Below are 25,412 nucleotides of genomic sequence, written 5' to 3'. Positions count from 1 at the left end.
CTAGCCTCCCACCCCGTTGGCTGCCCATGTAGCCTGGGCCCTGTTCTTGCCTAGTCAGCTACAGCCAGGAGAGTAGAGTCCTTCAGCCGAAAACACAGCTGCCAGCTGGGCGCAGTGGCACATGTCTGCAGTCCTAGCTATTTGGTAGTCTGAGGTTGAGAGGATCACTTGAGCCCAGGGGTTCAAGGCTGCAGTGACCTATGATCCCACCACTGCACTCCAGCCTGGGCAACAGAGCAGGACCCCATCTCTAAACAAACACACACACACACACACAACAGAGCAGGACCCCATCTCTAAACAAACAGACACACACACACACACACTGCCCCCCCCCCCACTACCCAGGTTTGCCATCCCGGCCCTCAGGGCTGGTCCTTGGTGGGTGGGTGGCACAGAGGCTGGCATTTTCATTCATCAAGCTGTTTGAGTTTATCACAGGGGACAATGACATCTAAGTGAAGTGCATAAGCTTTATTTTATGGACTTTTTAACACCTATTTTAACTTTCTGCTTGTTTATTTTTTATTGGTTACATTCTGTTTATCACAACATAAACTCTTAGCAAATATTTGTGGCGTGAATGACTTTTGAAGTGATGGCTAAGAATTGCCTTTTTTTCTTGATCATATGTCAGTTTTATTTTACTTTTACATTTTTGGTTCAAAAGAAAATGGCTATACTTCAAAAAGCTCTCTATATGGAAAAAAAAAAAATCAGACTTTTGGCAAAATGCTGCCAGGCAAATCAGAATTGAAATTCCTTTACCTGTCCCACTTAACTGAAAGGGTAGACTTTGAGTTCTACTCCTAAGATTTAAAGTTATTTGGAATTTTAAAACTTTTTATTTAATATAAATATATTGAGAATATTTATGTACTTAAGAATATTATTATTCCCTGAAGCCCAGATGCACAATTGCTACACATTTAATAAATATCTTGAGATTGGATGAAATTCATTTTAGAAGCAAAATGTTCCCTTAATGCCAACATGTCCTTTTAATGTATTTGGATCCAGATGTTTGGCCTCATTTGCTGGAGTGGATGCAGCATTAGCCTGTCAGTTCCCTGCTGTTTGCCATTATTTAGTAGTAGTGGAGGCTGGAAGCATGCGCGCTCGTCGGCAAGGTTGAAGGCTTTAAATTCAGAAAGGTACCAAACTGCGACCCCCATCCAAGACATCTGAGGTTAAAAACTACAAAACAAAGTGACTATAAATAAAGCATTAGAATCACAGTATTAAAAAGTTGCTGCAATAGCTAAGAGCAGTCCTACTTGTACCTGTCTTTCGTATTAGCTGTCAATTGAGGTACTGAAGCACATAATCAAATCTTCATTAAGGGCCATTGTCTCCTTCTAAGGAAGCATCCAGCAAAACACAGATTCCACAACTGAATATGCAAATTCTTTAGCAGTAACAGAACATAAATTGTATTTCCCAAGGTAATAGGGACCACACTGTGGTGCTCATAAATCCTTGCATCGTGCTTCATTAACTTCCATACTTAATCTATAGATTATTGTACTAAAAGTCTACTGTAACAGTAATAGCAGGATATAGTTCTTACATTGTTTCTTAAAAAATGGTAGAATTGCTTGGAATTCCTGTTACAGTGACATTTCATTGTATAGTAGGGCTGTAATAGATTTTGCTTCTTGTGTAACTGCAGCGTAAACCACAGACCTCATTCACACTCAGGGTAGTAAGGTTCTCCGTAGTTATCGTGTTTATAGAAGCCCCTTTCAGGGCCAGAGCTCTGCCCCCTTAGGAATACCAGTTGTGTTTACATCAGCAAAGACTGATGTTCTCAAGTCTCTAACACATAGATCCACTTTCAATTTGTGTTTTCTTAGTTTTAAAAATTCAGAGATTTAATGGCCAATATTTTATTAATATTTAGGATTTTTATGTCGAGGCCGATAAATGAAATGGGCCTTTCATTTTCTTCTCCTGTACACTCTGTTTTAGAATTAAGAATAGCATCATGAAATGATTTGGATATCATTTATTATTTTTATATTTTCTAAGCAATTAGCTGGCCCCTAAAATTTGGTGAAGTTCATGTCAAACCATCTGAGCCCGATACTGGGAAGCTGGGTAAGGGCAAGGAGTTGTGGCTACCAGTTTAAAGTTTCTTTTAGCTTCTTTTGCACCAGTTTTTACATTTTATCCTTTTTTCCCAGAACTTTTAACATCTTTTTCTAAAAGTTTATGTAATCTAATTTATTATTATACAGTTGCTGATAATACTTTTCACTTGTTCTTAAATTTCTTATGAAAAATAAGTAAGTAGAGTTGCATGTTACAGCACTTTGTAGTCGAAGTCACCTACATACCACTCCTGATTCTAACCCCTCGCCTTACCTTGCTCATGGCAGTGCCACCGTCCCGCACGTGATTCCTTCCTTCCCTGCACTTCTCGATACCTCACCTACGTGCGTCTGCCTGAACCATGGACGATGTCGTTTTGCATTTTCACATATCATAGTACCTCCTTATTTTTCAACCTCTGCTGCATCTTTAGTTATATCCCCTTTGCTTCCCTTCTCTCCTGTCCCTCCCCCTCACCCCCCAGCGCCCCTTCCCTGTCCTGTCCCTCCTGCCCCCGACCACACAGAGTCAGCCTTCCCAGAAATTAGTATATTAGATTTGCCTTTTTGTCAAATTTTGCCTTTCTCGACCTTCTACTTTGTCTTCTTTTGTCTCTGACCTTTCTTACTTCCCTCCCTCCGTTTCTCTCTTGGTATATTGTTCTTTCTCTAACTTTCTGAACTGGTCACCTAGCTGAGCAGTTTTTATTCTGTCCCAACATACGCCACTGCCCCAGTGTCACGGCACTGGCTGCCTAGGGCCCGTGCCCTTCCTTGTTGATTGGCTTTCTTGCAGTTACATAGTTTGAACATTACTCTTGAATATAAACATTTAGGGCTATAAATTTTCCTTTAAAATACTGTATTCCACTAATTTTTATGGAATTATGAATTACTTTTAAGCTATCATAATTTATAAATTTCCTGAAAATAGCATGTAAGCAGAAATAAAAATAAGTGTATATTTTATTTTATTAGGTGAAAGTGAGATTGTTCAGAGTCCACTGTGCAAATTTCTAGGCTTGCATGGAACAAATAAGACACATCCCTGTCATTAACAAAGTAAAGCCCAGAATCTCCCAGGGTGGCTCTGGAGCCATCTACCAATTTTGGTATATATATTTTCTCATTTCTGTTATGAGTTTTTCCATGGTTCATGTGCTACTTAGTGCATTTTAAAACATCTAAGTCATCGGCAACTTTTTGGTTATCTTCTTGTTATTGATGTCTAACTTAATTGAGTTCTGATTATGTGGCAGTAATGGTGCTAATTCTTCCGTATTTGCTGAGACTTGTTACGTGGCCTGTATGTGGTCTGTTTTCATAAAATAGTTCATGTGTGCAAGTGAAGAATGTGGATTCACTATTGGAGCCCAGGTTCTCTACAGCTCCATTTCCTAGGCCTGTTTGCTGACCTGTTTAAACCTACCATATGGCTTTCTAATTTGTCTGCTTAATCTATCGATTATCAAGAGTAGTGGGTTAAAATCTCCCATCATGATAGTGTGTATTTTTCCAAACTTGTAGCTCTGCCAGTTTTTCCTTTATGAATTTTGAGGCTATCTAGTTAGCTGCATACAAATTTAGAATTTTGCCTTTTTGCTAAGTTTATCCTTAGGAAATGATCTTGTTTATTAGTGCCTTTTAATATCTATTTTGATGATCCTTTTACTGTCAACCATTTGGGGCCTCTGTGCTTTGGTGGGGTTTTTTTGTTTTTTATTTTTTTCAAATAGCATATAGATTTTTAAAGAGCACCTGGCATATTTCCTCTCCAAGCAGGACAGCTCTGCTTTTTGTTTAGTTACATTATCATGATTACTGATAATTTTATTTCTTTCATATTATTTTATACTTATCCTGCCTTTTAAATGTTGTTTGTTGTTATTCCTTCCTTCTTCTATTCCTTTAGATTGACCAAGGTTTTTAAAAAATTGATGTAGTTCTCTTCCATTAACTAGTTTGGAAATATAACCTTCTATTTCTATTTGTGTGTACACGATTAATTTACATATTAACTTATTATAATATATTAACTTATTCTAAAAATAATCTGCTCTATCTTCCCAAACTTACAGCACTTTAACTCCGTTGTCTTACATATTCTTGCGTAGGTATTTTGTATTGTTACCCAAATGAGACATTACTCTTGTTACAGTCAGTGTTTGTTTCGATTTACTCACATTCGCCTAGTTCTTCACTGTTTCTTCATGTAAGTGTGAGACACACTTACTTGGAAGTTTCTTTAGCTATAAGGATCTAGTGGTGAAGAACTGTGTTTTTGTCTAAACAATTATCCAGCTGTAGAATTTTCTGGCCCTCCAACTATGGTTTAGCCATCTAAACCACCCCACAACCAGAGGGACTGGGTGCCTCGGGGCCAGAGACAGGCAGGACAGCTCCATTGCGCACTTTCCAGCTGGCGTATGTGAGGCTGCAGCTCACAGAAGAGGATAAAACTCCAAAGATATGTGCTCATTATTGACACATGACCACTCTGTATTGCAAAGAAACCTAGAAAGTGTGGAACGTGTATAGAAAGTGATTCAGATACAGCACTTAAAACTGAGGGAATTCATGCTTTAATAGACACTGAAATCACAAAGGAAGAAGGCCAAGTGCCTTAGCAATCTCAATAAAAATATGAAGTTCTTTTTACATGGTAAATTTCGTAATATAAAAAGTTTAATGCCATCTGGAAACTGTGTAATTTACAAAAAAGTCCACATAGGCCAAAGATGGCTAACACTGCATATAAGGAACGTGAATGCCAAGTGGGGACGGTGTCTGAGGAGGGGAGAGGGGACCACAGGTGTCCTGACGTGGAACATCTCTGAAGGATCTGGCACAAACAAGGGCCCAGTTCACAAACCACATGTACACTCATTTGAGATAAAACAACAAAATATGTGATGAAAATTATAGTTTTTACTTTTTGCCTACTTACTAAAAGCAAACCAGATTATTGCGTGGTACTTTTCCAACCTGAACTGCAATTCTCAAGGCTACAGTTCTCCTTGTGGGTCTGCAAGTGTGCGTGGCTGGGAGGCAAAGGGACATGCACGGACCAGGGACTTACTACAGTGCCTGCCTACTGGAGGGTCACTGGGACAGACGAGAGCAGGCCAGGATAGTGTGGGTGGCACCTCGTCTCCTGCTGAAACCCTGCAAGTATCAGTGTGAACCATGAGCTTTTAAAAAATGGGATTGAGGTGAGAACTATTTCATTTTGCTGCACATCAATTAATCAAAATGGATCAAAATATATTTTTAGTAGCTAATTTTCTCTTGGTATTTTGACTAGTTAAAAATCATTCAAGTAGTTGAGTAGTTCAATGGTAGAGTTTACTCCCTTGATTGGCGGCCGTGCCGAGGTGTCTAAGAGGGAGTCGAACTGCTTGTCTTCTGCGCATCTGCATCTGCTAGAGTGGAGGGGGGCGGGGCATTCCGGCTTCCTGAGCTAAAAGGAAATACATCCAATGCTTCCTTCAAACGGCAAGCAAAAAATATGTTTGCAAATGTTACACATATCTGTTGACTCCTCTCAAGTGGGGCAAAGAGCCAGTGGCTCTGCAGGAGTCATTTGCTTTTGTCAACATGGCCTCAATGCTCGGGCCCAGGTATAACAGCCAACGTAGCCACTACACGCCCTCTTCCTAGGTTGTAGAAACAAAATATTGTTCCAGTTATGTTTTCTGTCATCTATGCCAGGAGTCAGCAGACTTTTTCTTAAAAGGCCAGGTACTAGATATTTTTGGCTGTGGGGGCCAAGAGGCAAAATCAAGAATATTATGTAGGTCCTTATATAACCATTTAAAAAGGTAAAATCCATTCTTAGCTCATGGCCGTAAAAAACCAGACGACTGACCAAATTTAGCCTGTGGGTCATAGTTGCCAACCCCTGATCTATACAAAGAAACCTTTGTGGATCATACAATTGCTCAGAATTTTAAGTGCATACTTTTTACAGTGTAGCCTGAAAAATTCACTTTGATGTTATGATTTTTACATCCATTTCAGTCATACAGAAACACCAAGACTGAGAGTAACATACAGAAGTGGCGACTACAGTGATCTTTAGATTGGGCCTATCATTTTATCACCTTTGTTTTCCCTTCATTGAAATTTGTATCTAGGACAAAAAAAAATCACATATACCATTTGGCCGTTCAATATGAAACCTAAACAACAATGTACCTAGGACAAAACCAGGTTAGAGTCCACAAGGCCTCCTAGCTGGCTTGAGAAGCACAGGCAGCGGTCCGGGCGGTGGAGGGTGTTGGCTAGAGGGGGGCAAATCGGGACCCCGGTCCTTCACTCCAGGGATCCTTGGCACTTGGGAAAGAGGCTGTGAGAGCTTTGCTGAGAAAGGGACAGCAACCGTCCACATAGGGAGTTAGAAATTTGAGGTTTATTTTTTATTGTTGAGGACCTGATTTTGCTAAATGCACAGTGCTATAAATTTGGCTTTCATTTGCTACTCTGGTACTTTTATTACCATTTTTTCCCTACTAACATAAAGACATTCTCATAGTTGCTTGTTTCTTTATAAAGTATTTCTGTTTTTAGTGTTGGGACCAGGGTTAGAATGTGACATCCTTATTGTTAGCTGTTGAGTTAAACGAAAAATCTCTGTGATGTAGCTCAGGACAACACCACAAACTGGATAAATATTATCCTTTTTCTTTTCAGAGGAGTACACTGAGGAGCAGGTGAAATGGTCAGTGTGTGCTTCTAAAGTGAGATACTACCCAAGGTTAAAATTCCACCTGGGGTCTTGATATAAGTGTCCCTCCGGCCAGGCCCCTCATGTTCACCCCATGTGTTGCTGGTGTCCTGGGCCAGGCGGCTGCCCACCTTTGTGTGATAGAACCTCACAGTGAAGGTGGTAGAATTTTAATTTTAGAATCACCTAAAAGATACTTATGTAGGCCGGGCATAGTGGCTCATGCCTATAATCCCAGCACTTTGTGAGGCCGAGGCGGGAGGATCACTTGAGCCCATGAGATTAAGACCAGCCTAGGCGACATAGTGAAACCTCATCTCTATAAAAAGATATTTAAAACTTAGCCAGGCATGGTGGCATGTGCCTGTAGTCACAGCTATTCGGGACGCTGAGGCAGGAGGATCACTTGAGCCCAGGAGTTTGAGGCTGCAGTGAGCTATGATGACACCACTGCAGTCTAGCCTGGGCGACAGAGTGAGACCGTCTCTCTAAAAAAACAAAACCGACTTACTTAAATTCTCCAACTAAACTTAGTACTAATGTGATTTTTAGCATTTCATTTCTTTATTAAAATAAATTAATGGTTACCTCTAATTGGCCTATTCCCTTGTCTTGCCCCAGGCTGGCAATAACTGAAGCACACTGTCCGAGCTGTAGGAACAGTCCCCCTTATCCCTTTCCTTGTTTAGCAGTAATTCAGATGCATATCCCAGCAGAAGGTCCCCTGCTTCTCAGGATACAGACATCAGTCTTCCGCGGTCGGGGAGTGGGCTTGTCCCTCAGCAGGAGCAAGGGGACGCCAGCCATGAGGAAGACGAGGGTGCAGCTCATGGAGGTGGGTGCTTGGACTGTGGGAACCTAGCAGTGGATTTAGAAAGAAGAGGTCTGAGGGGCCTGGAGCTGGGAGAAGAGAATAAAATTAAGCAGGTAATAAAAGGGAATAGGAGCTAAAAGGCTAGATTCTGGTTAAATCTAGTTAGACAAGGGATTTTTTTTCTTTTTTTTTTTTTTTTTTTTGCTTATAAGGAAACTGAGTAATTTCAACCTTTTCCTCCAAACTTGATAATTACTTATTGATGACTATTCAAAATTTGACATTTTAAAAAAATTTTTGAGCTTTTAAAAATAATAGCTATAAATGCAGAGTACTGTTGATAATAAAACCAAGTTGTTCATCCATGTACAAAAAAGGTCAATGTTTTAAAAGCACAAAGTTGCATTTTAAATCACAATTGCATAGTTCTAAAATGCCTGGATAAGAGTTACATAAATTTTTTAAGAAAATTCAAGTTTGGCTGACAGTGGGGCCCAAAGGGTGTTTGCAGAGCTCAATGGAGCAGAGCAGCTGAGGCTGGAAGCGTGGTTTCAGCATGAATTATTGCATCGTTGCTGTGATGTTACACTATCATAAGACCAGAATTGATACAATTTAATACAAATCATTGGCATTTTCTAAACCATTATTCTGTTTTTGGCTAATATAACACTTTCATGTAGAATTCAACTTATATTTTATATATCCCACCCCCAACCAGCACCTGAAAGCCTTAAAAAAAGCTCTATTTGTATTTCTGTGTATAAAAGGTACTGCATATACACCTCTTAGCAAAATATGTGCTCCCTCTCCTCTCCCCACCCCAGAACCGTGACCATTTTTGTACAAAATCCTGTTGAAGAATCATATCAAAGATGAGAAGCAGGGAGTTTAAAGGTAAACATTTGGTGAAGTGTGTAGAAAATTCCATGAGCCTCCTACACTGATCCCACAGAAGTCCTGGCTTTTGGTGAATCTGGCCCAGAGGTCCAGAGAAGCCACCAGTGTGTGTGTGTGTGTGTGTGGTGGCCTTTGGGCATGGAGGTGCGCCTCACCCAGAGAGCACACCCTGGTGGCCATGTGGGATGGCTGCACCCAGACGAGGGAACCGGCCGAAGTGAACACCAAGCCCCTGTCTGTGGGCTGCTGCACTCTGAGTCGGTGGGTATAAAAGATGCTTTAGCATTTGGAAGAAGGAAAAAATCTTCCCGGGGACAGGAACTTGTAGCCGTTTCCAGAAGGAAGTCTCAAAGGGCGCGCAGGGGCTCCAGCAGGAGGGCCCGTGGGCAGCGGCAGCGTGCTCAGCGTGGTGGTCTCGGTGCGCCAGTGGCCATTGGGAGGGGCTTTTTGTGGTGCTTCCTCACGTTGCTGCAAAGACAGCTCCTTAAGTTCAAGCTTATCTACTGCTTCCTCTTTCTTGTGCCGTGGTGACAGATTTAATAGACTGAGGACATCTCTTTTGGAAGTCACTGTTCCAGGGGTCCCACGGAAGATTTTCATTGGTCCTGTGGAATGTTGGGGTGTGCTCTGCCAAAACATCTTCAGGTTGTGGACGGCCTGTACCTTCTCGTCAATGGCTGCCATTTTCAGTTTGTCTATGTCAGGAGCATCAGCTGGACTCGAACGAGCGGAACCAGCTGAGGAGTAGGAGAGAGCTGGGGATGGGGCACTGCCAGCAGGAGACTGATGGCCAGAGCTTGGGGACATGTTCCTTGGTGATTTGGAAATGTGAGCACTGTACGGAGAGCTGGGATACTTCAGTTTAAAGACAGGCTGGTCCGTCAGGGAAGTCTGGGAGTCGGAGCCCGGCGACGGCCGGCCACTGTGCGGGCCCAGGCTGTCTTTGATGGACGTCTCGGAGGTGGTGGGACTGCTGTATCCAGAACTCACCTTGGGGAGGGATGAGCTCCTGGCTGGGGGCTTTGGTTTGACAGTAACTGGTGACGGCTGACTCTTCTGATGGGAGAGGACGGGCTTGCTGAATGCACTTGTTTCTGACGCTCTGAAGACGGTGGCGCTGTTTGGCACCGAGATGCTGTCTTCCGGATTATTATTCTTGCTCACCTGACTGCCGCTCCTCTGAAGACGCTCTACTGCAATGAGATGACTTTGCGTCTCCTCTAGAATCTTCTGAGCTAACTCTTGTGGATCAAGCTTTGGGTTGCTTTCTTCTTGGGATTTCACGGTACTATCTGTTTCTGTGCTAGACTGATCCGATTCTCCTGTGTCGGAACTTGCTAGTTTTCCAACCTTTTGGAAGGGTGAGTTAGGGCTCGGAATGAGGGTCATTTTAACTGGAGAATTTGGAGTGCTTACACTGCCCTTGGAGCTCACCGAAACTTTCACAGCCTCAGCGGTCCCGGCTCTGGGTTGTTTGTGCTCTGGCGAGAAGCGAGTCGTCTTGTTTTCTTGGTAGGCCGCCAAAGGCTCGGTACTGATGATGGAAAACCCTTCGTATTCTTCTTCCTCTTTGTTGCCTGCAGGGCGGGTCTGGGGAGACAGCTGGCTCCGGGGCAGGGTGGATCGCTGCTGCGGGTAAGCAGCACTCTTGGACCTGTCGTGGTCCTGCCGTCCTCTGGGGCCTCCACCCTCTGACCCCGCCTCGGGCTTGGAGACGAAGCTCATGGAGGAGGCGATGGAGCTCAGGCTGTACACGGAGATGGCGTCCGAGGCGATGCTGTCCGCACCCGTGGGAGAGAAGGGAGGGTGCTGGTAGCCCAAGGGCAGGGCATTGGAAACAGACTGGGCCGAAGCCAGAGACTCCAGGGAGGAGGAGCTGTCGAGGCTGAGGCGCTTGGGTAGCTCGGTAGAATCTAAGCACAAAATGGGAGTGCCCAAAGAGTGGTTAGAATTCTATATGGTTTTGGTTTTTCTTTCAGAATCACAAACCATCCTTATATGCGTAGACGCTAGCAAAGAATTAATGCAAGTGCTACTTGCCTGTATTACTTGAATTCATCTTACAATCCTGATAAACACGGCCGTGTTGGAAAAAGTAGTAAACCTCACATAGGGACAAAACACCGAGGCAAGCTTACAGTTACACACGCCCCGGACCTCCACCACCTCTGCCTGTCCCTAGTCTGCTCCCTGTCACATGGGGTGGGGGCCACAGAGGGACCCCACGTCTGCCTTCCTGCTCTGGGCAGGGCTGCCTGTGAGCAACCTGCAACGTTCCCCCCAGCTCCATCCCATCACCCCCTGTGCCGGCAAACCCCTCGGGAGTCATCCACTCGCTCTCAGGACTGCCTCTCCTCCTACCCTCTGACCTGCACGTATCTCTGCACTGGCCCCCACTGAGCTCCAAACCACATAACCAGCTGCCTGTGAATGTGTCTCACAGACATTTCAGTACTGAACGTATCTGGGGTGGAACTCAAACCCGTTCCTCCCGACACTTCCCTGCCTCAGCCAAGGCAATCCCGCTCTGGCAGTCGTTCCAAAAAGCAGGTGCCCCTTTCTGCTGTGACACACATCCTTTAGTAGATCCTGTTGGTCCTGCCTGCAAACCATGGCCCCTGCCGGACCCTTCACTCTGCAGCCAGCTCGGCCCTCGAGAACACAGGCCAAGCTGGGTGTCCCCTCAGGCCCACGTGACCTGGGCTCCTGCCAGGCCCCGCAGAGGGACAGGCATGGTCACCACATCCTACCCGCTCTGCTGCAACCCTCTCCCCTTCTGGTGCCCTACCCTGCTTTGCTTTTCCTGCCGGCACTTGTCAGCCCCGCGTACATACTACACACTACATGCATTTTGACTGTCTCCCGCGCTGACTGTAAGTTCCAGGGGAGCAGGGAGTTTCTGTTTGCTGCTCTTGAACAGTCCCTAGCACATACACAAAACCATGTTTGTGCTGGTTCAGCCCCGGGGGGCGTGGCAGGGGTGGCGCTGAGGGTGCGCCTTACCGAAGAGCGACAGCAGGGACTGGAGCGCGAAGTGCACGGTCCGGCGGTTGGCTTGCTTCCCTGTTTTCAGGATGACTTCCTCCTGACCAACTTCACAGAGATCAAAACCTAGAGGAGCAAGAAATAGAAGCATCTGCTTCCTCAGGGAAGATCTCATATCCTCAACACGATTGCAGCTGCAGGGCTCCTTGGACAATTTTGTGGGAACACCCGCAAGCCCCTTCAGCAAGCGTCCGGTCTGCGCCTCTCCCTGTCTGCGTGTGGCTAGTCATGTGACTGGACAGGGCCAGGCTGCCTCACCTGGAACAGCCACTCGGCGCAGCCCCACGTGCTGCGTGTGCAGGTCCCCCTGCCCCTTCATAGGGCACCGTGGACTGTTCTTGAGAGCTGGGGACCAGAACTTAGACTCATTAATATTTTGTTGTTTTTTCCATTCTCTCACGGGAGAACAGTCTACTTAAAGACTGTCCAGGACAGGCCGGGCATGGTGGCGCATGCCTATAGTCCCAGCTACTCGGGAGGCTGAGGCAGAAGGATTGATTGAGCCCAGGATTGTGAGGTTTCTGTGAGCTAGGCTGACGCCATGGCACTCACTCTAGCCCAGGCAAAAGAGTGAGACTCTGTCTCAAAAAAAAAAGACTGTCCAGGACAAAATCTGGCCACTTGGTTCGGCATTAGGACCGAAATTTAAGGCTGGTGCGTGGAAAGCTCTCAAAGGCAAGGACGATGTCTTCATTCACGTTCAGCATCGCCGCTGTGGGCTTTCAAGTGAGCTCTGACCACAGAGAATCTGCGTTCCCGGCTGAACCGCTCTGCAGGGACTCCATGCTGCCTCTGCCAAAGCCCAGGGGTGCTGCTCCCCAACTCTGATGATTCTATTGAGACCAGAGTGGGTACAACAAAGGGCACAGAGCTTCCTGAGCAAGAAGCTGGCTAACGAGCTGTTGACATGGCACTGAGACTTATCAAGAGACATTATAGAGGCACCCAACAAGCACGTCTCCCTGGGGAGAAGCCAGACACAGACACCGTGGCCAGTGACAGATCTGTGCCACAGACAGGGACCACCAAGCAAGAATTTAGGGCCTGAAGAGTCTTCAGCATGGAAAATCTTTACTCAGCCTCCCTTGGTAGATCTCTGAGCCCCACCTGAAGCAGTGCAGAACACCTGGTGCTAAGCCCCCCGGGGACAGGGCACCTGTGACGTGAAAATAACAGGGACCTGTATACACAGTGCCGCTATCGTGAGCATGCTGCGCGTGTCATGACTGCACAGCTGAGCGTCGTCACCCGAGGAGACATCTGTGCCCTGCCAAGCCCCCGCTCCCCCCCTCCATCGTTCCTTCCTGTTCTCACTCCAGGATTGCGATACTGGTCTGACGCTGTCATTCCCTTTAGAGCTAGGTTCCCTGGAGGAGCCACTTGGCATTCTGGTCACTATGGGACGTTTTCCTCTCTGAAAGCAAGAGGAAGGTTTCAGAGAATTCAGCATTTAATAACTAATAAACATAGTTTCCATTAGAAACCTCTACTTTCACCAAAATGATTTAAATCGGTGGCTTCAATAGAACGGAGTCCTCTCGATCCCTGCAGCCCTGTGGTGAGTGTTGGCGGTGGCGCCCACTGGCAAGGCCCGAGGCCCGGAGGAGCAGCGGAGCAGCAGCGGAGCCGCTTGTCCAGATGCCCGGCCTGTGGGAGGCCACTTTCCTCCTGCAGCTCTCAGGGAGGACTTAACAACTGCGGTGTGCACACTGGCTCGCCTCTGAGTATCAGCGGAACGTGGAGAGTGTGGAGTAGTGCACGCACGGTCCCAGCCTCGGAGAGGGCCAAGATTTTGGGGGTTTCCTTCTGGACTGTTCCCCTTGATACATCCGGGGAGGGAGGCTCCAGCCCGGTGTGAGGAAGGAGCTACCTTTATACAGAACGGTCTTGGCTTTGTCCTCTTGCTGGCTCACCTGCGTCCCTGGCCCCAAGAAACCTGTCACAGAAGTGAAGACAGAACCGCCCTGGGTGTGAACTGGCCTTTCTCACTCCTGCCTCCATTGGCTACCGGCCACATCAATTTAGGAATAAATTTACTGTGGTTATACCAAGAAGACTGATTTAGATCCACAGGAGAAAGAACAAGTAGTCCAACTCTTAAAGGATGCCAAGTGTCTAATGCAGGGGTGCAGAGCCCCGATGAAACTTTGTGGGTTCCTTCTTCCCTTCAAAAGACACAAGGTGTCTGAAAACAAACGGAGCCAGCCCAAAGCTGCGGTGGGCTGGGAAAGGTCACACAACAAGGTTAGACAAGATGGCCCAACACTGAACACTCACACTTCACAAGTGGGAAGAAAAATTCCTTTCTAAGGATTCGCTGCCCTGCCACGCCTGATGGCTCATCCCTGTACAGTGAAGTCAGACTGTGTCACGCTCCCAAGACCGTCCGCTTGCCTCGGGTTAAACTCCAAAGGCTTCCTCTGGCCTAGGCCCACAGGACCTGCCCGCTGCCTCCTCTCCCCGCCCCAGCCCAGTCCCCTGGCTCCCCTGCCCCTGCTTCTGCCGTCTAGGGCTCCTTCACCTCTAGGGTGCTCCGCTGGCTGCTGGACGCATTGAGTTTGCTCCCGTACTCCCACTAGCAGACAAACTCGAGACGGGCACGGCTTTGTCTTTTGCCCACTGCTGCATCTCCGGCGCCTGCAGCGTTGCCTGACGCATCACAGTGTTCGAAAGAAAGCTGTGGAGGAAATGGCTCCCAGGCAAGTCACCAGGCACTTATGTGGGGAGCAGGAGAGAGGCTCAGAGCCTCTTATGTTCTATCCACAAACGCACCTGCTGAAAGCGGCATGGCAGGTGCTGTGTCGGCACGTCACAAATGGTGAGAAGGGGAAAGCGAGCGCCCTGGACTGACCACGACGCTGCCGTGTTCAATTCTGGGTGCCGGTGGTCGGTCAGAGGTGGCTTCGATACTATTGTTTTCCTGCCAGTTTCCAGCAGCCAGTGACAGAGACCAGTACTGAAACTATTATTTTATAACTCTAATTTTGATTTTCTTTAGCTCCTAATCATGCTTGACCTGCAGCAATGCTGGAATCCAGCGGATTCATATGAAGGCCTTGCGTGCGAATGAGCAAGATGGAATCCCGTGCAGGGGAAATGGGACAAAGCTGAGGGCCCTTTGGGAATCGCGCGAAAGCACTAGAATCTTTAACTACTTTAAAATAATAAAATATCTAAGAAAGCATCGAGATAAGACCCTTAAGGGTCTGTCAGCTTTACCCAACAGAAACCAGGAGGAAAAACAGATTTAGAAAAATAAATTAAAGAGACTCATTAAATCCAGGATGCTCCGTCCTACCTAGAGCCGCCAGGAATTCGTGACATCCCGGGAGCCGCCACAGCTGGACACTGATGGAGACCTGGATGGGAACCGCAGCGAAGTCCTGCTCCTTCTCGCCGGCCTGGAACTGGACCAGCACCTGGTGGAGCTGAGGAGGAGGCCAGACGTGAGCCCCGCCATGCCCACTGTCTCGGTCCCTCCGGCCCCCTCAGGACTTGACCCGAGTTACTCTCGTGTCACCTGTCATTGGCATCAGTAACGACCCTCTCACCTTACGCGTACAGGATTTGAGATTCTTTCTAAGGTGCCTTCATACCTAGTGTCCTACTGTTCTCTCTGTGGGAAGCTCGTGGGACAAGAGGCTGTGTGGCCTCCTGGGGCCCGGACGGCGCAGTCAGGGTTCTGCTTCCAGCCTTGCATCAGGGCTTGGGGAGTGGAAGGGGGTGTATTAGGGGACTGGTCACCTCCCTCCATTTTTACTTAGTTATTTAAGTCATCTTTAGGATCTTGCAAGAAATGGTGAAGAGGAGCCAGCATTACATCTCAGTGCCTCGGCACCCCAAGGAGGAGCCCACGTGGCCCACGCGGGTGTCCGTGGCAGTTCAGATTTCCTGGTCTGTGACCTCAGGGGTCTTGTGTGGGTTCACAAGGTGTTACTCACTTAAAGTTGGTTCTGCCCCTGCTCTTCTGGTGGAACTTAAAAGGTCAAATCAAGGATGCAAGAAGGGCGGAGGAGGAGGGGAGCCAGAGCAGAGAAAAGGGATGGGCTGCCCTGGGCCACCAGCACTGGGCCCCAGCCTGAGCTTTGCAGCCCGCATGGCTCCGGTAGGGTAGCGCGTGCACACCGAGCTCAGAGTGCGCGAGGGGGGCCTCGGGGGTGGGCGGGTTGAGGGGCTCACCTGACGACAGTTGCTACTTAGAGTAGTACTCACCATTCCAACCATATTTTTAACAGCCTTCGGCCAGCAGATTATAAGAAAAAGAAAGAAAAAGAGAGAGAAAGAAGAGAGTTTAGACTCAAGCACAGGCTGTTATGCAACACGAGCTGATCACTGCTTTAGGAAGCGCCACACCAGGCCCGAGGCTCTGACCGGGAGGGGAGAGGAGCAAGAGTCAGCAGGGGACACACAGGAAAACGAACAGCCACACCCAGGCCAGACGTGCGCGGGTTGAGGGGCTCAGGGTCAGCAGGCCCTGCCCTTCCTGCCAGCGGAGGCTCGAGCGGGAGGGGCACGGCAGGACGTTTGCAGGCCACTCTGTACACCAGCGCGCCTGGCTGAGAGCGAGTCAGGAAAGGCTCAGGACACCTCCCCGGGCCCCGGCAGTGTATCCGGCAGGAGGTCCCTGTGCTCTCACCAAAAGCAAGAAATGAAGCAACTGGTTTTTTTTGACTCTCAGCCTAGCCCTGCAAATGTAATTCTTGCTTTTCTCTTTTTGTAGGACACAGTCCTCTAGACCACCTGGGCTCAGGACGTTTGTTTCAATACGCAACGTTCTGGAAGTGTCTTCCTGATACTATTCAACAAGAGGTGTAACACACTTATTGCAAAATGAGCAGGAACTCAAGGAGACAAGTCACTGCGTGGCTCTATGTTACAAATCCCAGTGGAAACAGCCCCGGGTCAGAGCAGGCTCCTGGCACCACTCGGCATGTGGAGATTAATCCTAGATGGAGCAGCTGTATCTCCACATAGAAAAACGACTGCTTAAAATGAAACCTGCTGACAAGTGTGTTTAATAACAACGTAAGTGCCTTTCTCAAATTATTACAGTCTAACACAAACCGAAAAAACTACTCTGTGCTCCTCAAGGGCTGCTTCACCTTCTACATTCAGGCTGCCCCCGGGGCTTGTTCCAGACCCTCACTGGCCAGGGTGCAGTCACCGTGGAGTCTGCCAAGGGCCTACATGATGCCAAGAATTAGACTCCTCAAATTCCAGAATTAGATCTACATTTTCTTAAAAGAAAGCACATCTTTAAACACTGCTACGCAGTATCTTGTGCTAGAGTTGGCTGTGTGTTCACTGCTGTGCCTCGGTGACTGTTTTGTTTCAAGCATGGCGCGTACTGTGACCAGAGAGTGAGTGCGGGACACCTGCAGCCATGCCGGTGTGCTGGGCGTGCTCCTGCTGGCTTAGGGAAGGGGCCGCAACACTTGTCAGGCACCTAAAAAAGTTGGGGGTGGGGATGACAAAGTATAGGAGACTACTGCATGGCGAGTTCAGGAAGTGCCCTGGACTACAGGTAGACAGGGGCCCGAGAGCATCTTCTGAAGGCCCTCGATTCCCTGGGGCTCAGCACTCAGAAAGAACACTGTGACAATCTCCCCTCTGTACCTAGCGTGTGCCAGGGAGGGCTGTTCCCTTACTCCCGGCCCTTGCCTCTTCCTTCTAATCACAGAGGCCAGGAGACCACGTTCACCTGCAGGCCCATTCAGGGCCAAGGCCTCTGCCTTTCCAACTCGGCACAGCCCCCAGGCCTGGGCGCCACTTACCCGGCTGATGAGCTGCTCACCCGTCTCCGAGGCAGTGATGAGTTTGCAGAGGGCTTGGAGGGCAGGATTGGGCAGACCTAAACCAAGAAAAAGGGAGTGGAAGTTAATCAGGGGCCTCTGCACCCACAATCCTGCCACCATCCCGGGGGAAAGAGCCCAAAATACTCAGCATGGGTAGAATTTTTCAAAAGCTCGGCACAGCCGACATGTGCATCCACGTGTGATTTGGAAGAGGAGAGCGTGGTCTCTGAAGAAGGCGGGTGGCAGGGGGGCGAGTCCTGACCCTGCTGCAGTCCTCTAGGTGGAGCCACGTTCCCAGGACCCACCTCAGGGCCCAGGCAGCACCACCCCCTCCGAGTCAAGCACCCAGCGTCCCCCTGGCCACACTGCCACGACCGTGTGGGCTGCAGCGTGTGCCACACGACCTCGTGCCGTCCTGGGAAGGGGCCGAGCCGAGGCAGTGTCTGCTCGACACAAACACCTCAGCGCTGCAGACGCAAAGATCGGGTCACAGGCATGTTTCCTCCAGATAGTGCAGGCTGTGCCCGGCTCTCCTAGCCACTCCTCGCAATGAGCTCCAGCACTCCGAGCATTCGGAGGCCACGGCTGCTGTCAGCCCCAAGGGCCGCCCTGCCCGCGCCCAGCTCACCCAGCAGGGACTGGAGGGTGCTGCTGCACTGCTGCAGCCGGTCGCCGGGGTCGGAGGTCGGGAAGAAGACAGCTGCCGGCAGGCCGCTGGCCGGGGGGTCCAGCCGGAAGCCCACGGCGGTGAGGAGGGCCTGCCAGCCGGGGATGCCGCCCACTTTGTTCTCCACGCTCTGCTGGGACGTGTACATGGCGTTGCGCTGCCCGTTCTGGATGCGCTGCAGGGACTTCTCCACCTGGTGGGGCGACGGGGCGTGAGTCAGAGACCCGGCCAGCCCTGGTTGCTCTCCGTGTGGCCTTGAGGGCCGTGTGGGCTCTCGGTGTGGCCAGCAGGGCTGACTGCTGCCACCCCAGGCAGCCCATGTGACCAGGCCTCAGCACACAACACTGGGGCATCGCAAGGGCGTGTGCAGATGGGAAGGATTTATAATCGGAACCAGCAAGGGCTGGCGCAGCTGAAGAATTCTGGACCTGCCCTAAGCCGGCCATCGCTCCGGGCTCCCCACCACATGGACACCAAAGCAATCTGTCCGAAAACAAATCTCAGGTCAGGTGCCTCCCTCCAACCACGTAATGGCTCCCACTAGCCAGGATGAGCCACAGGCCCTTTAAGACACCCTCACTGCCTCCAGCTCAGAGCCCTGCCCCCAACACACATGCCTGTCCCGGGCCCTCGGCTGGCAACGCCCTTCTTCCCGACTCATCCCTCATCCTTTAGTGCTGGCCTCTGGAGCCCACGCCTCTCCTCCCCTCTGCCATGAAGTGTCCCTCCTGTCCTCCTGCCTGGCACCGGTGGCTGCATTCGCTCAAGTAACTGCGATGTTAACTCTCCTGCGGGAGCATTTCGACAACACCGCAAACAGCCTTCACCCGGCCCCCTGCAGGCCTCGCCACAGGGAGCTCTGTCCATCCTGAGCTGCTGAACGCCCTTGAGGCACATGTGCTCTCTCTGGAGGGGCATGACAGTTGTCCAAAATGTCACCCCAGGCTTTTCTTGCAGTGAAACACGGATGCCAGGGCCCAGGGGTCCCCAGCAGGAAGAAGTGTGCACTCGCACCAGCCAAGAGGCAGCGAGCCTTCCTGGGCAGGACAGATGACCAGCCCCCGTGTCCCCTGGGCTGCAAGGGCCTCAGAGACACGCTGTCCACTGGAGCAAAGGAGACCCAGGGCAGTTAGAAGAAGGTAGGAGCCGGTGAACTTGACCCATGGCTGCCACAGCCACTCCAGGAGACAAAGCCAAGGGAGAAGAGAAAACCCTCAAATGTGCCGTAGGGTCCTCAAGGCTGAGTGGGGGCAGCTGAGGCCCGGCCCGGGAGAAGGACGCCTAGTGAGTAGAGAGTGTAGTTCCACCAACCAAGAAAAGCAGTCTGGCCGGTGGCAAGTATGGAGGGACTTTTGGGGGTGACAGGGAGCTGAGAAGGGACCTAGTGCTGAGCAACTGAAAGGCTCTGGGCAGTTTGCAGACCCAGGGGAACATCAGTGGAGACAGCTCCCAACGCTGTCCGGAAGGGTTACCTCGGGCCTGGCTCGAGAGCTGCGGGAGGAGTGCGGGGCAGGGCAGTCCTAACTTGTCCACAGGCCAACTACCCTCAGGCCTGAGGAAACAGTTCTGGCAGAACTGAAGCTTAAGACGTGGGCATGACTCGTCTACTGTCAGAAGTACACTGGGAGCTGCCACACCCGTGCCCAGGCATGAGGGTTCTAGACCCTGCATGGGCCCTCCCCACGAGGCAAGAAGCTTGCATGGCCAAGGGGACGTGCCCACCTGGAACCCAGACGCCAGCCCACTCCCAGCCCTGTGCGGACTCTGCCCCAGGTCCTCTGTCTTGAGGAGGGACGGGGCCAGGACGTGTGCAGCCACCGGCCTACAAGGTCGCCAAGGGGCGGCTGTCTACACCAGGTTTGGACAGAGCTTGGATGTGGCTGGCTGTGTGCCATGCTCTCGGGGCTCCCGGGCTGGGCCTGGGCTGGTCTTTCTGGCACAGAACTCTACGTTATTTGAAACTGCCTTCCAGCCAGGTTGTTACCAAGGTGGAAAAATAGAACAAGTTTATGTCACCATTTCTTGACTCAATTTATAACTTGTAAATGTGCAGATGAGGACATGGGGCCTCCGTGTGTTCCCTCACCCGGCTCCACAGAGCTGGGCAGGCTGGCCAGGCATGCTCAGACTTGGGCTCTTCCAGCCGAGTTCAGGGGAGGACTGGTGTCATCTGATTACAAAATATTAACATCGCCCAGCTACCGGGACTCTGCTATGTGCCAGGTGCTTACATTTTCTCACAGTGATCTTGAAATGTTAAAGTTTTATCATCCCCCTTCCAGATGAGGAAACTGAGGCTCAGAGAGCCAAAGTGACCTCCCCAAAGCCCCATGCCCTGGAGCAGCTAGGGTGTGGGTCCTAGATGACACTGCACATGGTGCCTACCCCTCAGACCCGTGGGCTCACCCTGGGGACGTCTGCAGAAGCCGGTCAGCGCTGTCCTAGAGAAAGCCCCAGTCGAGGTGTCCTCCACCTGCTCGTGTCCCAGTGGCAGGAAAACCCAGCCCCTCCCCTTCTCACACAGCCCCGGCCCCCTTACCAGGTGCAGCAGCACCCGCAGGGCGTCCCGCGCGCGCTCCGGGTGCTGCAGGATCTCTGTGAGGGCCTGGCCGATGAGCGAGGAGGGACTGTTCAGCTTAACGTCGCTCCCGATGAGCAGGAACCCTGTGGAGAGCACGGGAGGGCACCTCAGTGGGCGGCTGGGGACCCTCACCCCCCACCCCCCGGTTTCTATGGCTCACTGAGGCCTCACGATTCACCCGCAGAAAGGGCAGGGCCAGGCAGGAGAGCTGCTCACAGGTGGACTGGGGGCATCTAACTCACTGGATGGCGACGTGGCACCTTTTGTGCTCTTTCAAGAATCGACATTATTTAGCTGTTCAGGTAAGTGGGGCATGCTGTTTGCAGAGAGCAGCTCGGGAGGTAGCACTGCCTGCCTCACAGCCACCGGGAGTGATGGTGGGAAAGGCCAGTGGTCTCCGAGGCCCCAAAGCCCTGGGCCCTTCCCTGGCTCAGCCCACCCTCCCAAGGAATGCTCTGCCTTGCTTTCCCTGAAATCCGCGTCTGTCTGTCCCCAGGCCTTGTAGGAGGGAACGTAGTGGAGGGCAGGAGTGTGTGTGCTCATCTCCTCTTTTGGGCCAGCGGAGGAGGGGGTCACAGAGGCGGCAGCTTCCCTCCAGTTCTCAGAAGCGGCAAATAGCCTGGGCTGGGAAAGACTAGCACGGCTGGAGAGCACCCGCGTCCCTGCGTCCCTGTCCTGGCTCTCCCAGCTCTTTTCCCAGCATGCCCTTCCGAAACAGGGCCAGGGGAAGCAGTTTCCTTAAGTCCCTGAGCAACTTTGGGACCAACCTGCCCCCAAATCATATAGGGAAAGGGCTTCTAAGAGAATGAGCTGTTTTAAAGATAAGAGGGCAGTATCATTAAAAACTGTTTCTCCCAGAGCAAAGGTGTGACTTTTATATTGTCCATCAGTAAAACCAAACAAAGACCCTTTTCAAAACTCCCGTGTCTGCAGGTACATGGTGGAGACCCACACATAGGGGAAGGAGCCCTTTCAGGAAGGAACAGCCAGGTGGAGGGCCTAGGTTCCCACAACCCTGCGGTACGTTCTGTGGGACTCAGTGGGGCCCCACACCCCCTCTGACTGCCAGGAGCATAAAACATGCATCGTGTGATGAGACCAGTAATGGAATCCGGCAGGATCCCCTCTGAGTTCTGTGTCTCCTGGGAGCGGAAGCAGGGTAGCAACATGGCCAGCCCACCCTCCCCCTGGCAGAAACACAGAAAAGCACGCCAGGTCTGTGCCTGCTGGACCAACTGAACGTTTCTCTTCAGCCACTCTAGGAAACAGGATACATTCTGTTGTTTTTTGTATAGCTCTTTGCAATACCCTGTTGTGTTTGTGAATTAATCAAAATGTTTCCATTTCTCAACAAGCTGGCCCATCCACCTGGGCCTGGGCGGGCCTGTGGGCAGTGGCCCCTGCAGCCACATGGTCTGCCGGCTGGCTGGGCCTGCCGACACCAGGCTCCACCGCAGGGCTTCCCCAGCTCTGGAAGGTGACACCAGCAGTATCAGAACATGTCAGCTGGATTTATTTTAAGAAAATAGTATTTTCTGGTGTTTCTCTGTCTCCCAAGGTTTAAGACACTTTCAGATACTCTGCTGTACGGGTCAGGACCACCGTTACCCACTGCTGGGCCTTTGGCACTGCCTGGGGAGTGGCAGGGGCCAATGCTGAGAGAGGACACAGACCAAAGGACCGTGAGGTGTGGCCGGCCCTGGCTGGGGAGGGGCCGGTGAGGGAGCAGGCCCAGGGTTCGGTCTGCACTGAGGAGGGTCTCCTGCACGGCGGAGCCCCTCGGGGCTGCTGTGGACACGCTTCCCGCGGGGACCCCACGGGAGGCAGGGCGTTGTTCAGAGCTGAGAGGCGGCTCTGAACACAGGCTGGGTGCCTGCCTTCTCACTCTCCTGGGACCATTGTCCCAGACACATCGTCCCTTCGCTGCCCAGATCCTTTGAGCCCTCTGCAGGCAGGCGCACTAACAGCGAGCATTGTTGGTCTTCCAGAACGTGCAGGGCCCCACACGTCACAAGACGTTCAGTACACTCCTTACACATCCTCTCAGATGGGGGTAGGGCGGTATCATCAGCACCGCCACCATCATCTCCTTGTTATTGCTGAGGACACCGAGGTTCAGAGAGGCTAAATATCTTATTTCAGGTCACACAGCCAAGACATGGAGCTAGATCAATCCTAAGTCTTCTGATGACCAAATCTAGTCTTTCCACCACACACCTTTTCTACAGTCACTGTTTAAATGGGGGTGCCATAAAATAGGTCATCCCGTGTGCACTAGTATCAGGAGTTTCACACTCACTCTGATGGTGAACGGTTCTGCTGCTCCCTGCTCTAAAAGATGACCTTCATGCCATAGTAGGAAAAAACTCGTTTGGCAGAAGGTAAGGGACTCGACACACAGGTCTCTCCCTGAATCTTGTGTGGCTGGCCCTGCCCTTCCCTCCCCGTCCCCAGCTGTGGAGCGGGGCCCGCGCACCCACCTGCCCAGTGCGAGGGGTGCGAGAAGGCCTTGCTGCTCTGCACGGCCTTCATGGCCTCCCCCAGGGCAGCACTGGCCTTCAGGCCGTTCAGCAGGGATGAGTAGAAGGCGTGGATAAACATCTTGGAAGCAGCCACCGGCACAGGCCACAAAGACACCAGGACACACTGTGCGCCGGCGGCTAGGAAGGCCCGTGTCAGCGCGATGACGCCGTCAGCCGTGACTTTGCTGTTGGACTCCTGGGAGGAGCCGAGCACCACCAGCTTCACGGGCAGCCGCAGGTCCAGGACGTCGGCGGCCGTGAGCAGCAGCTCCTGCAGGGGCGGGCAGTCCGAGATGCTCTCCCCGTCGCTGGCGTCGTCCTGCACCTGCAGGGACTCGGGGATCGTGTAAGGGTGGCCGAAGGAGCTCTTGCTGCTGCCGGGGTTGCCGTCCACGCTGGGCGTGAGGACCAGGGCTGACAGTTTCCAAGAGATGTGGGTGGCAAAGTGGACGCACTCCGCCTGGGTCAGGGCACTCATGACCCTCTCCTTGGTGGCCACGCTGCCTACCAGGGGCTGGCAGCCCAGCAGCTCGGACACCATGTAGGCTTCCTCCTCTGCCGATGGCATCGGCCCCCACAGCCACCTGTCCATCACAGCCGACGGGAGCTTGGGGTTGCCAATGACAGCCGCCATGGACGTGGAGCTGGAGTAGGCGGGCGGGTTCTTCCTCAGGTGAGACTAGGAGGGGACAACAAGCAGACCACCCGTCAGACAGAACAGCCAGGCTGCCCCAGCAGCTGGCCGAGCACAGGGGTGCCAGCTCTCTGCCACCTGCTGCGTCTTGCTCGGGCCCCCCGTGCCCCCAGTAACCTCACTCACTCTAATTACTCCACATCATCTTGACACAGGTGCCTGACTTACTGAGAATCACAGCTGTCATGACAAGTTTTAGAAACAGGACAGGATGGCAGGAGGGCCACTTCCTGTCGTCAGTCCTGCGAGGACTGGGGGAGGAGGCCCTGAGCTGACAGCTCGTGCAGAGGCCGTGGTGTCCCAGACTGCCAGCCTGCCCTGAGACTGCACCGCCCTTAAGTAAGAGGAGAACCTGCTCCTGATACGTCAGGGACTTTGAGGAGCGACTTTGTTTAAATTGTGCAAAAAAGCAAGTCACTCTCGGGAAATTCAGTCCTTCAGAAGCTCTGGGTACTGAGAAGATGATAGATAGTTCCCTTCCACCTTATACGCTGCAAATGAAAAATACCACTGAATCGTGAAACCAGCATAAAGAAGCAATATCTTCTGATTTTTCCCCATGATGACTTTTGATACCTTTTTGAGAAACTCAAGTATCAAGTTATTTCAAAACAACTTTTTGATGCCCCTGCTTAGTGACGCCTTAAACTCTGGGCAAGAGAAACAGCTGGCACCTGTCAGGAGACGGGACCCTCCGAATCCCTGACTCAGTTGGCAAATAGCTAACTGACCCCTGTCAGCAAAATAGCAGCTTTCTGGAGGTGGCAGCACCTGACACCCAGGGCGCTGCTGTGAGCAGGCGTGGGGGGCGCTGGGCAGCGGCAGCCCCAGGTCAGCTTGCTGCACATCTGGGATTCTGGGAGTCACAGTCAGCCACGGAAAGTTGAGAAACTCGGAGGAAATAATTTCTTTCACTTTGAACTGATTCCATCTCATGAGAAAAGTACTATAAAGCAACAAAAGTGGTCAAAATTAAGATCAAAAACTTGTGAGGCAGAAACTGGTCCCTGTTAGACCATGCCAATGGCCACAGTCAACAAAGAGGCCAAGACAGGTCCGTGGCGGCTGCCCTCACACGTGGCCTGCAGCCTCGGCTCCTGACCCGGCCTAGGAGAGTCTGGAGAAGGGGAAGAGGATTCGGGGTTGGCTCCAAAGTCTCTCTCCCCAGGTGGGCAGGGCCGGGCAGCTGTAGGGTGGGACCCGTGACTGTGGACGGCCCGCTGCTGCCCTCTTGATTTTCACAGATGTTTCTTTCCAGACCGACTTTGCTTGCTAAATGAGACTTGAGTGGCATACTGGGCTCTCTTCCCCTTGACACCGCTCTCCCCGTCCGCTGCCTCTGCCTGTGGCAGCGCCTGGTGCCCAGCCAGCGGTCAGCTGGAGGGCCGGGGCGAGCGGCACGGCAACTGCTGTGCCTCACTGGGTGTCGTGTGTGAACGGGGGCGACAGCTCCCTCAGGTGCCCAGTCGGGCCTCAGGCCTGGCTTTGTGCCTCTAAGCAGCTCATGACCCTGATGTCACAGCAGAGAAACTGAGAAGGAAATGTGAAAAATCACAGCTTCCTGAGGTAGTAAAG

At 51.2% G+C, this 25,412-nt stretch overlaps 1 protein-coding gene across 1 annotated transcript in view; it reads right to left on the bottom strand.

Moving 5' to 3' along the window:
* Nucleotides 1–7,836: 7,836 nt before the first annotated feature.
* TTC28 (tetratricopeptide repeat domain 28) overlaps nt 7,837–25,412 on the bottom strand; it is a 690,486-nt gene continuing 672,910 nt past the window's right edge. The window contains exons 16-23 of the mRNA XM_012644090.1: nt 23,102–23,822; nt 20,580–20,704; nt 18,002–18,233; nt 17,353–17,429; nt 15,791–15,814; nt 14,877–15,006; nt 11,537–11,644; nt 7,837–10,446 (exon numbers count right to left, since the gene is read on the bottom strand). Coding sequence (XP_012499544.1) covers nt 8,813–10,446; nt 11,537–11,644; nt 14,877–15,006; nt 15,791–15,814; nt 17,353–17,429; nt 18,002–18,233; nt 20,580–20,704; nt 23,102–23,822 — 3,051 coding nt within the window. The 3' untranslated portion in view covers nt 7,837–8,812. The remainder of the gene's footprint in view (nt 10,447–11,536; nt 11,645–14,876; nt 15,007–15,790; nt 15,815–17,352; nt 17,430–18,001; nt 18,234–20,579; nt 20,705–23,101; nt 23,823–25,412) is intronic.

The sequence above is a fragment of the Propithecus coquereli genome, unplaced genomic scaffold, assembly GCF_000956105.1.
Source record: "Propithecus coquereli isolate 6110/MARCELLA unplaced genomic scaffold, Pcoq_1.0 Scaffold206, whole genome shotgun sequence".
In the NCBI taxonomy this organism is placed as follows: domain Eukaryota; kingdom Metazoa; phylum Chordata; class Mammalia; order Primates; family Indriidae; genus Propithecus; species Propithecus coquereli.
The sequence above is the reverse complement of the archived record's forward strand: the minus strand, read 5'-3'. Positions and strand labels throughout refer to the sequence as shown.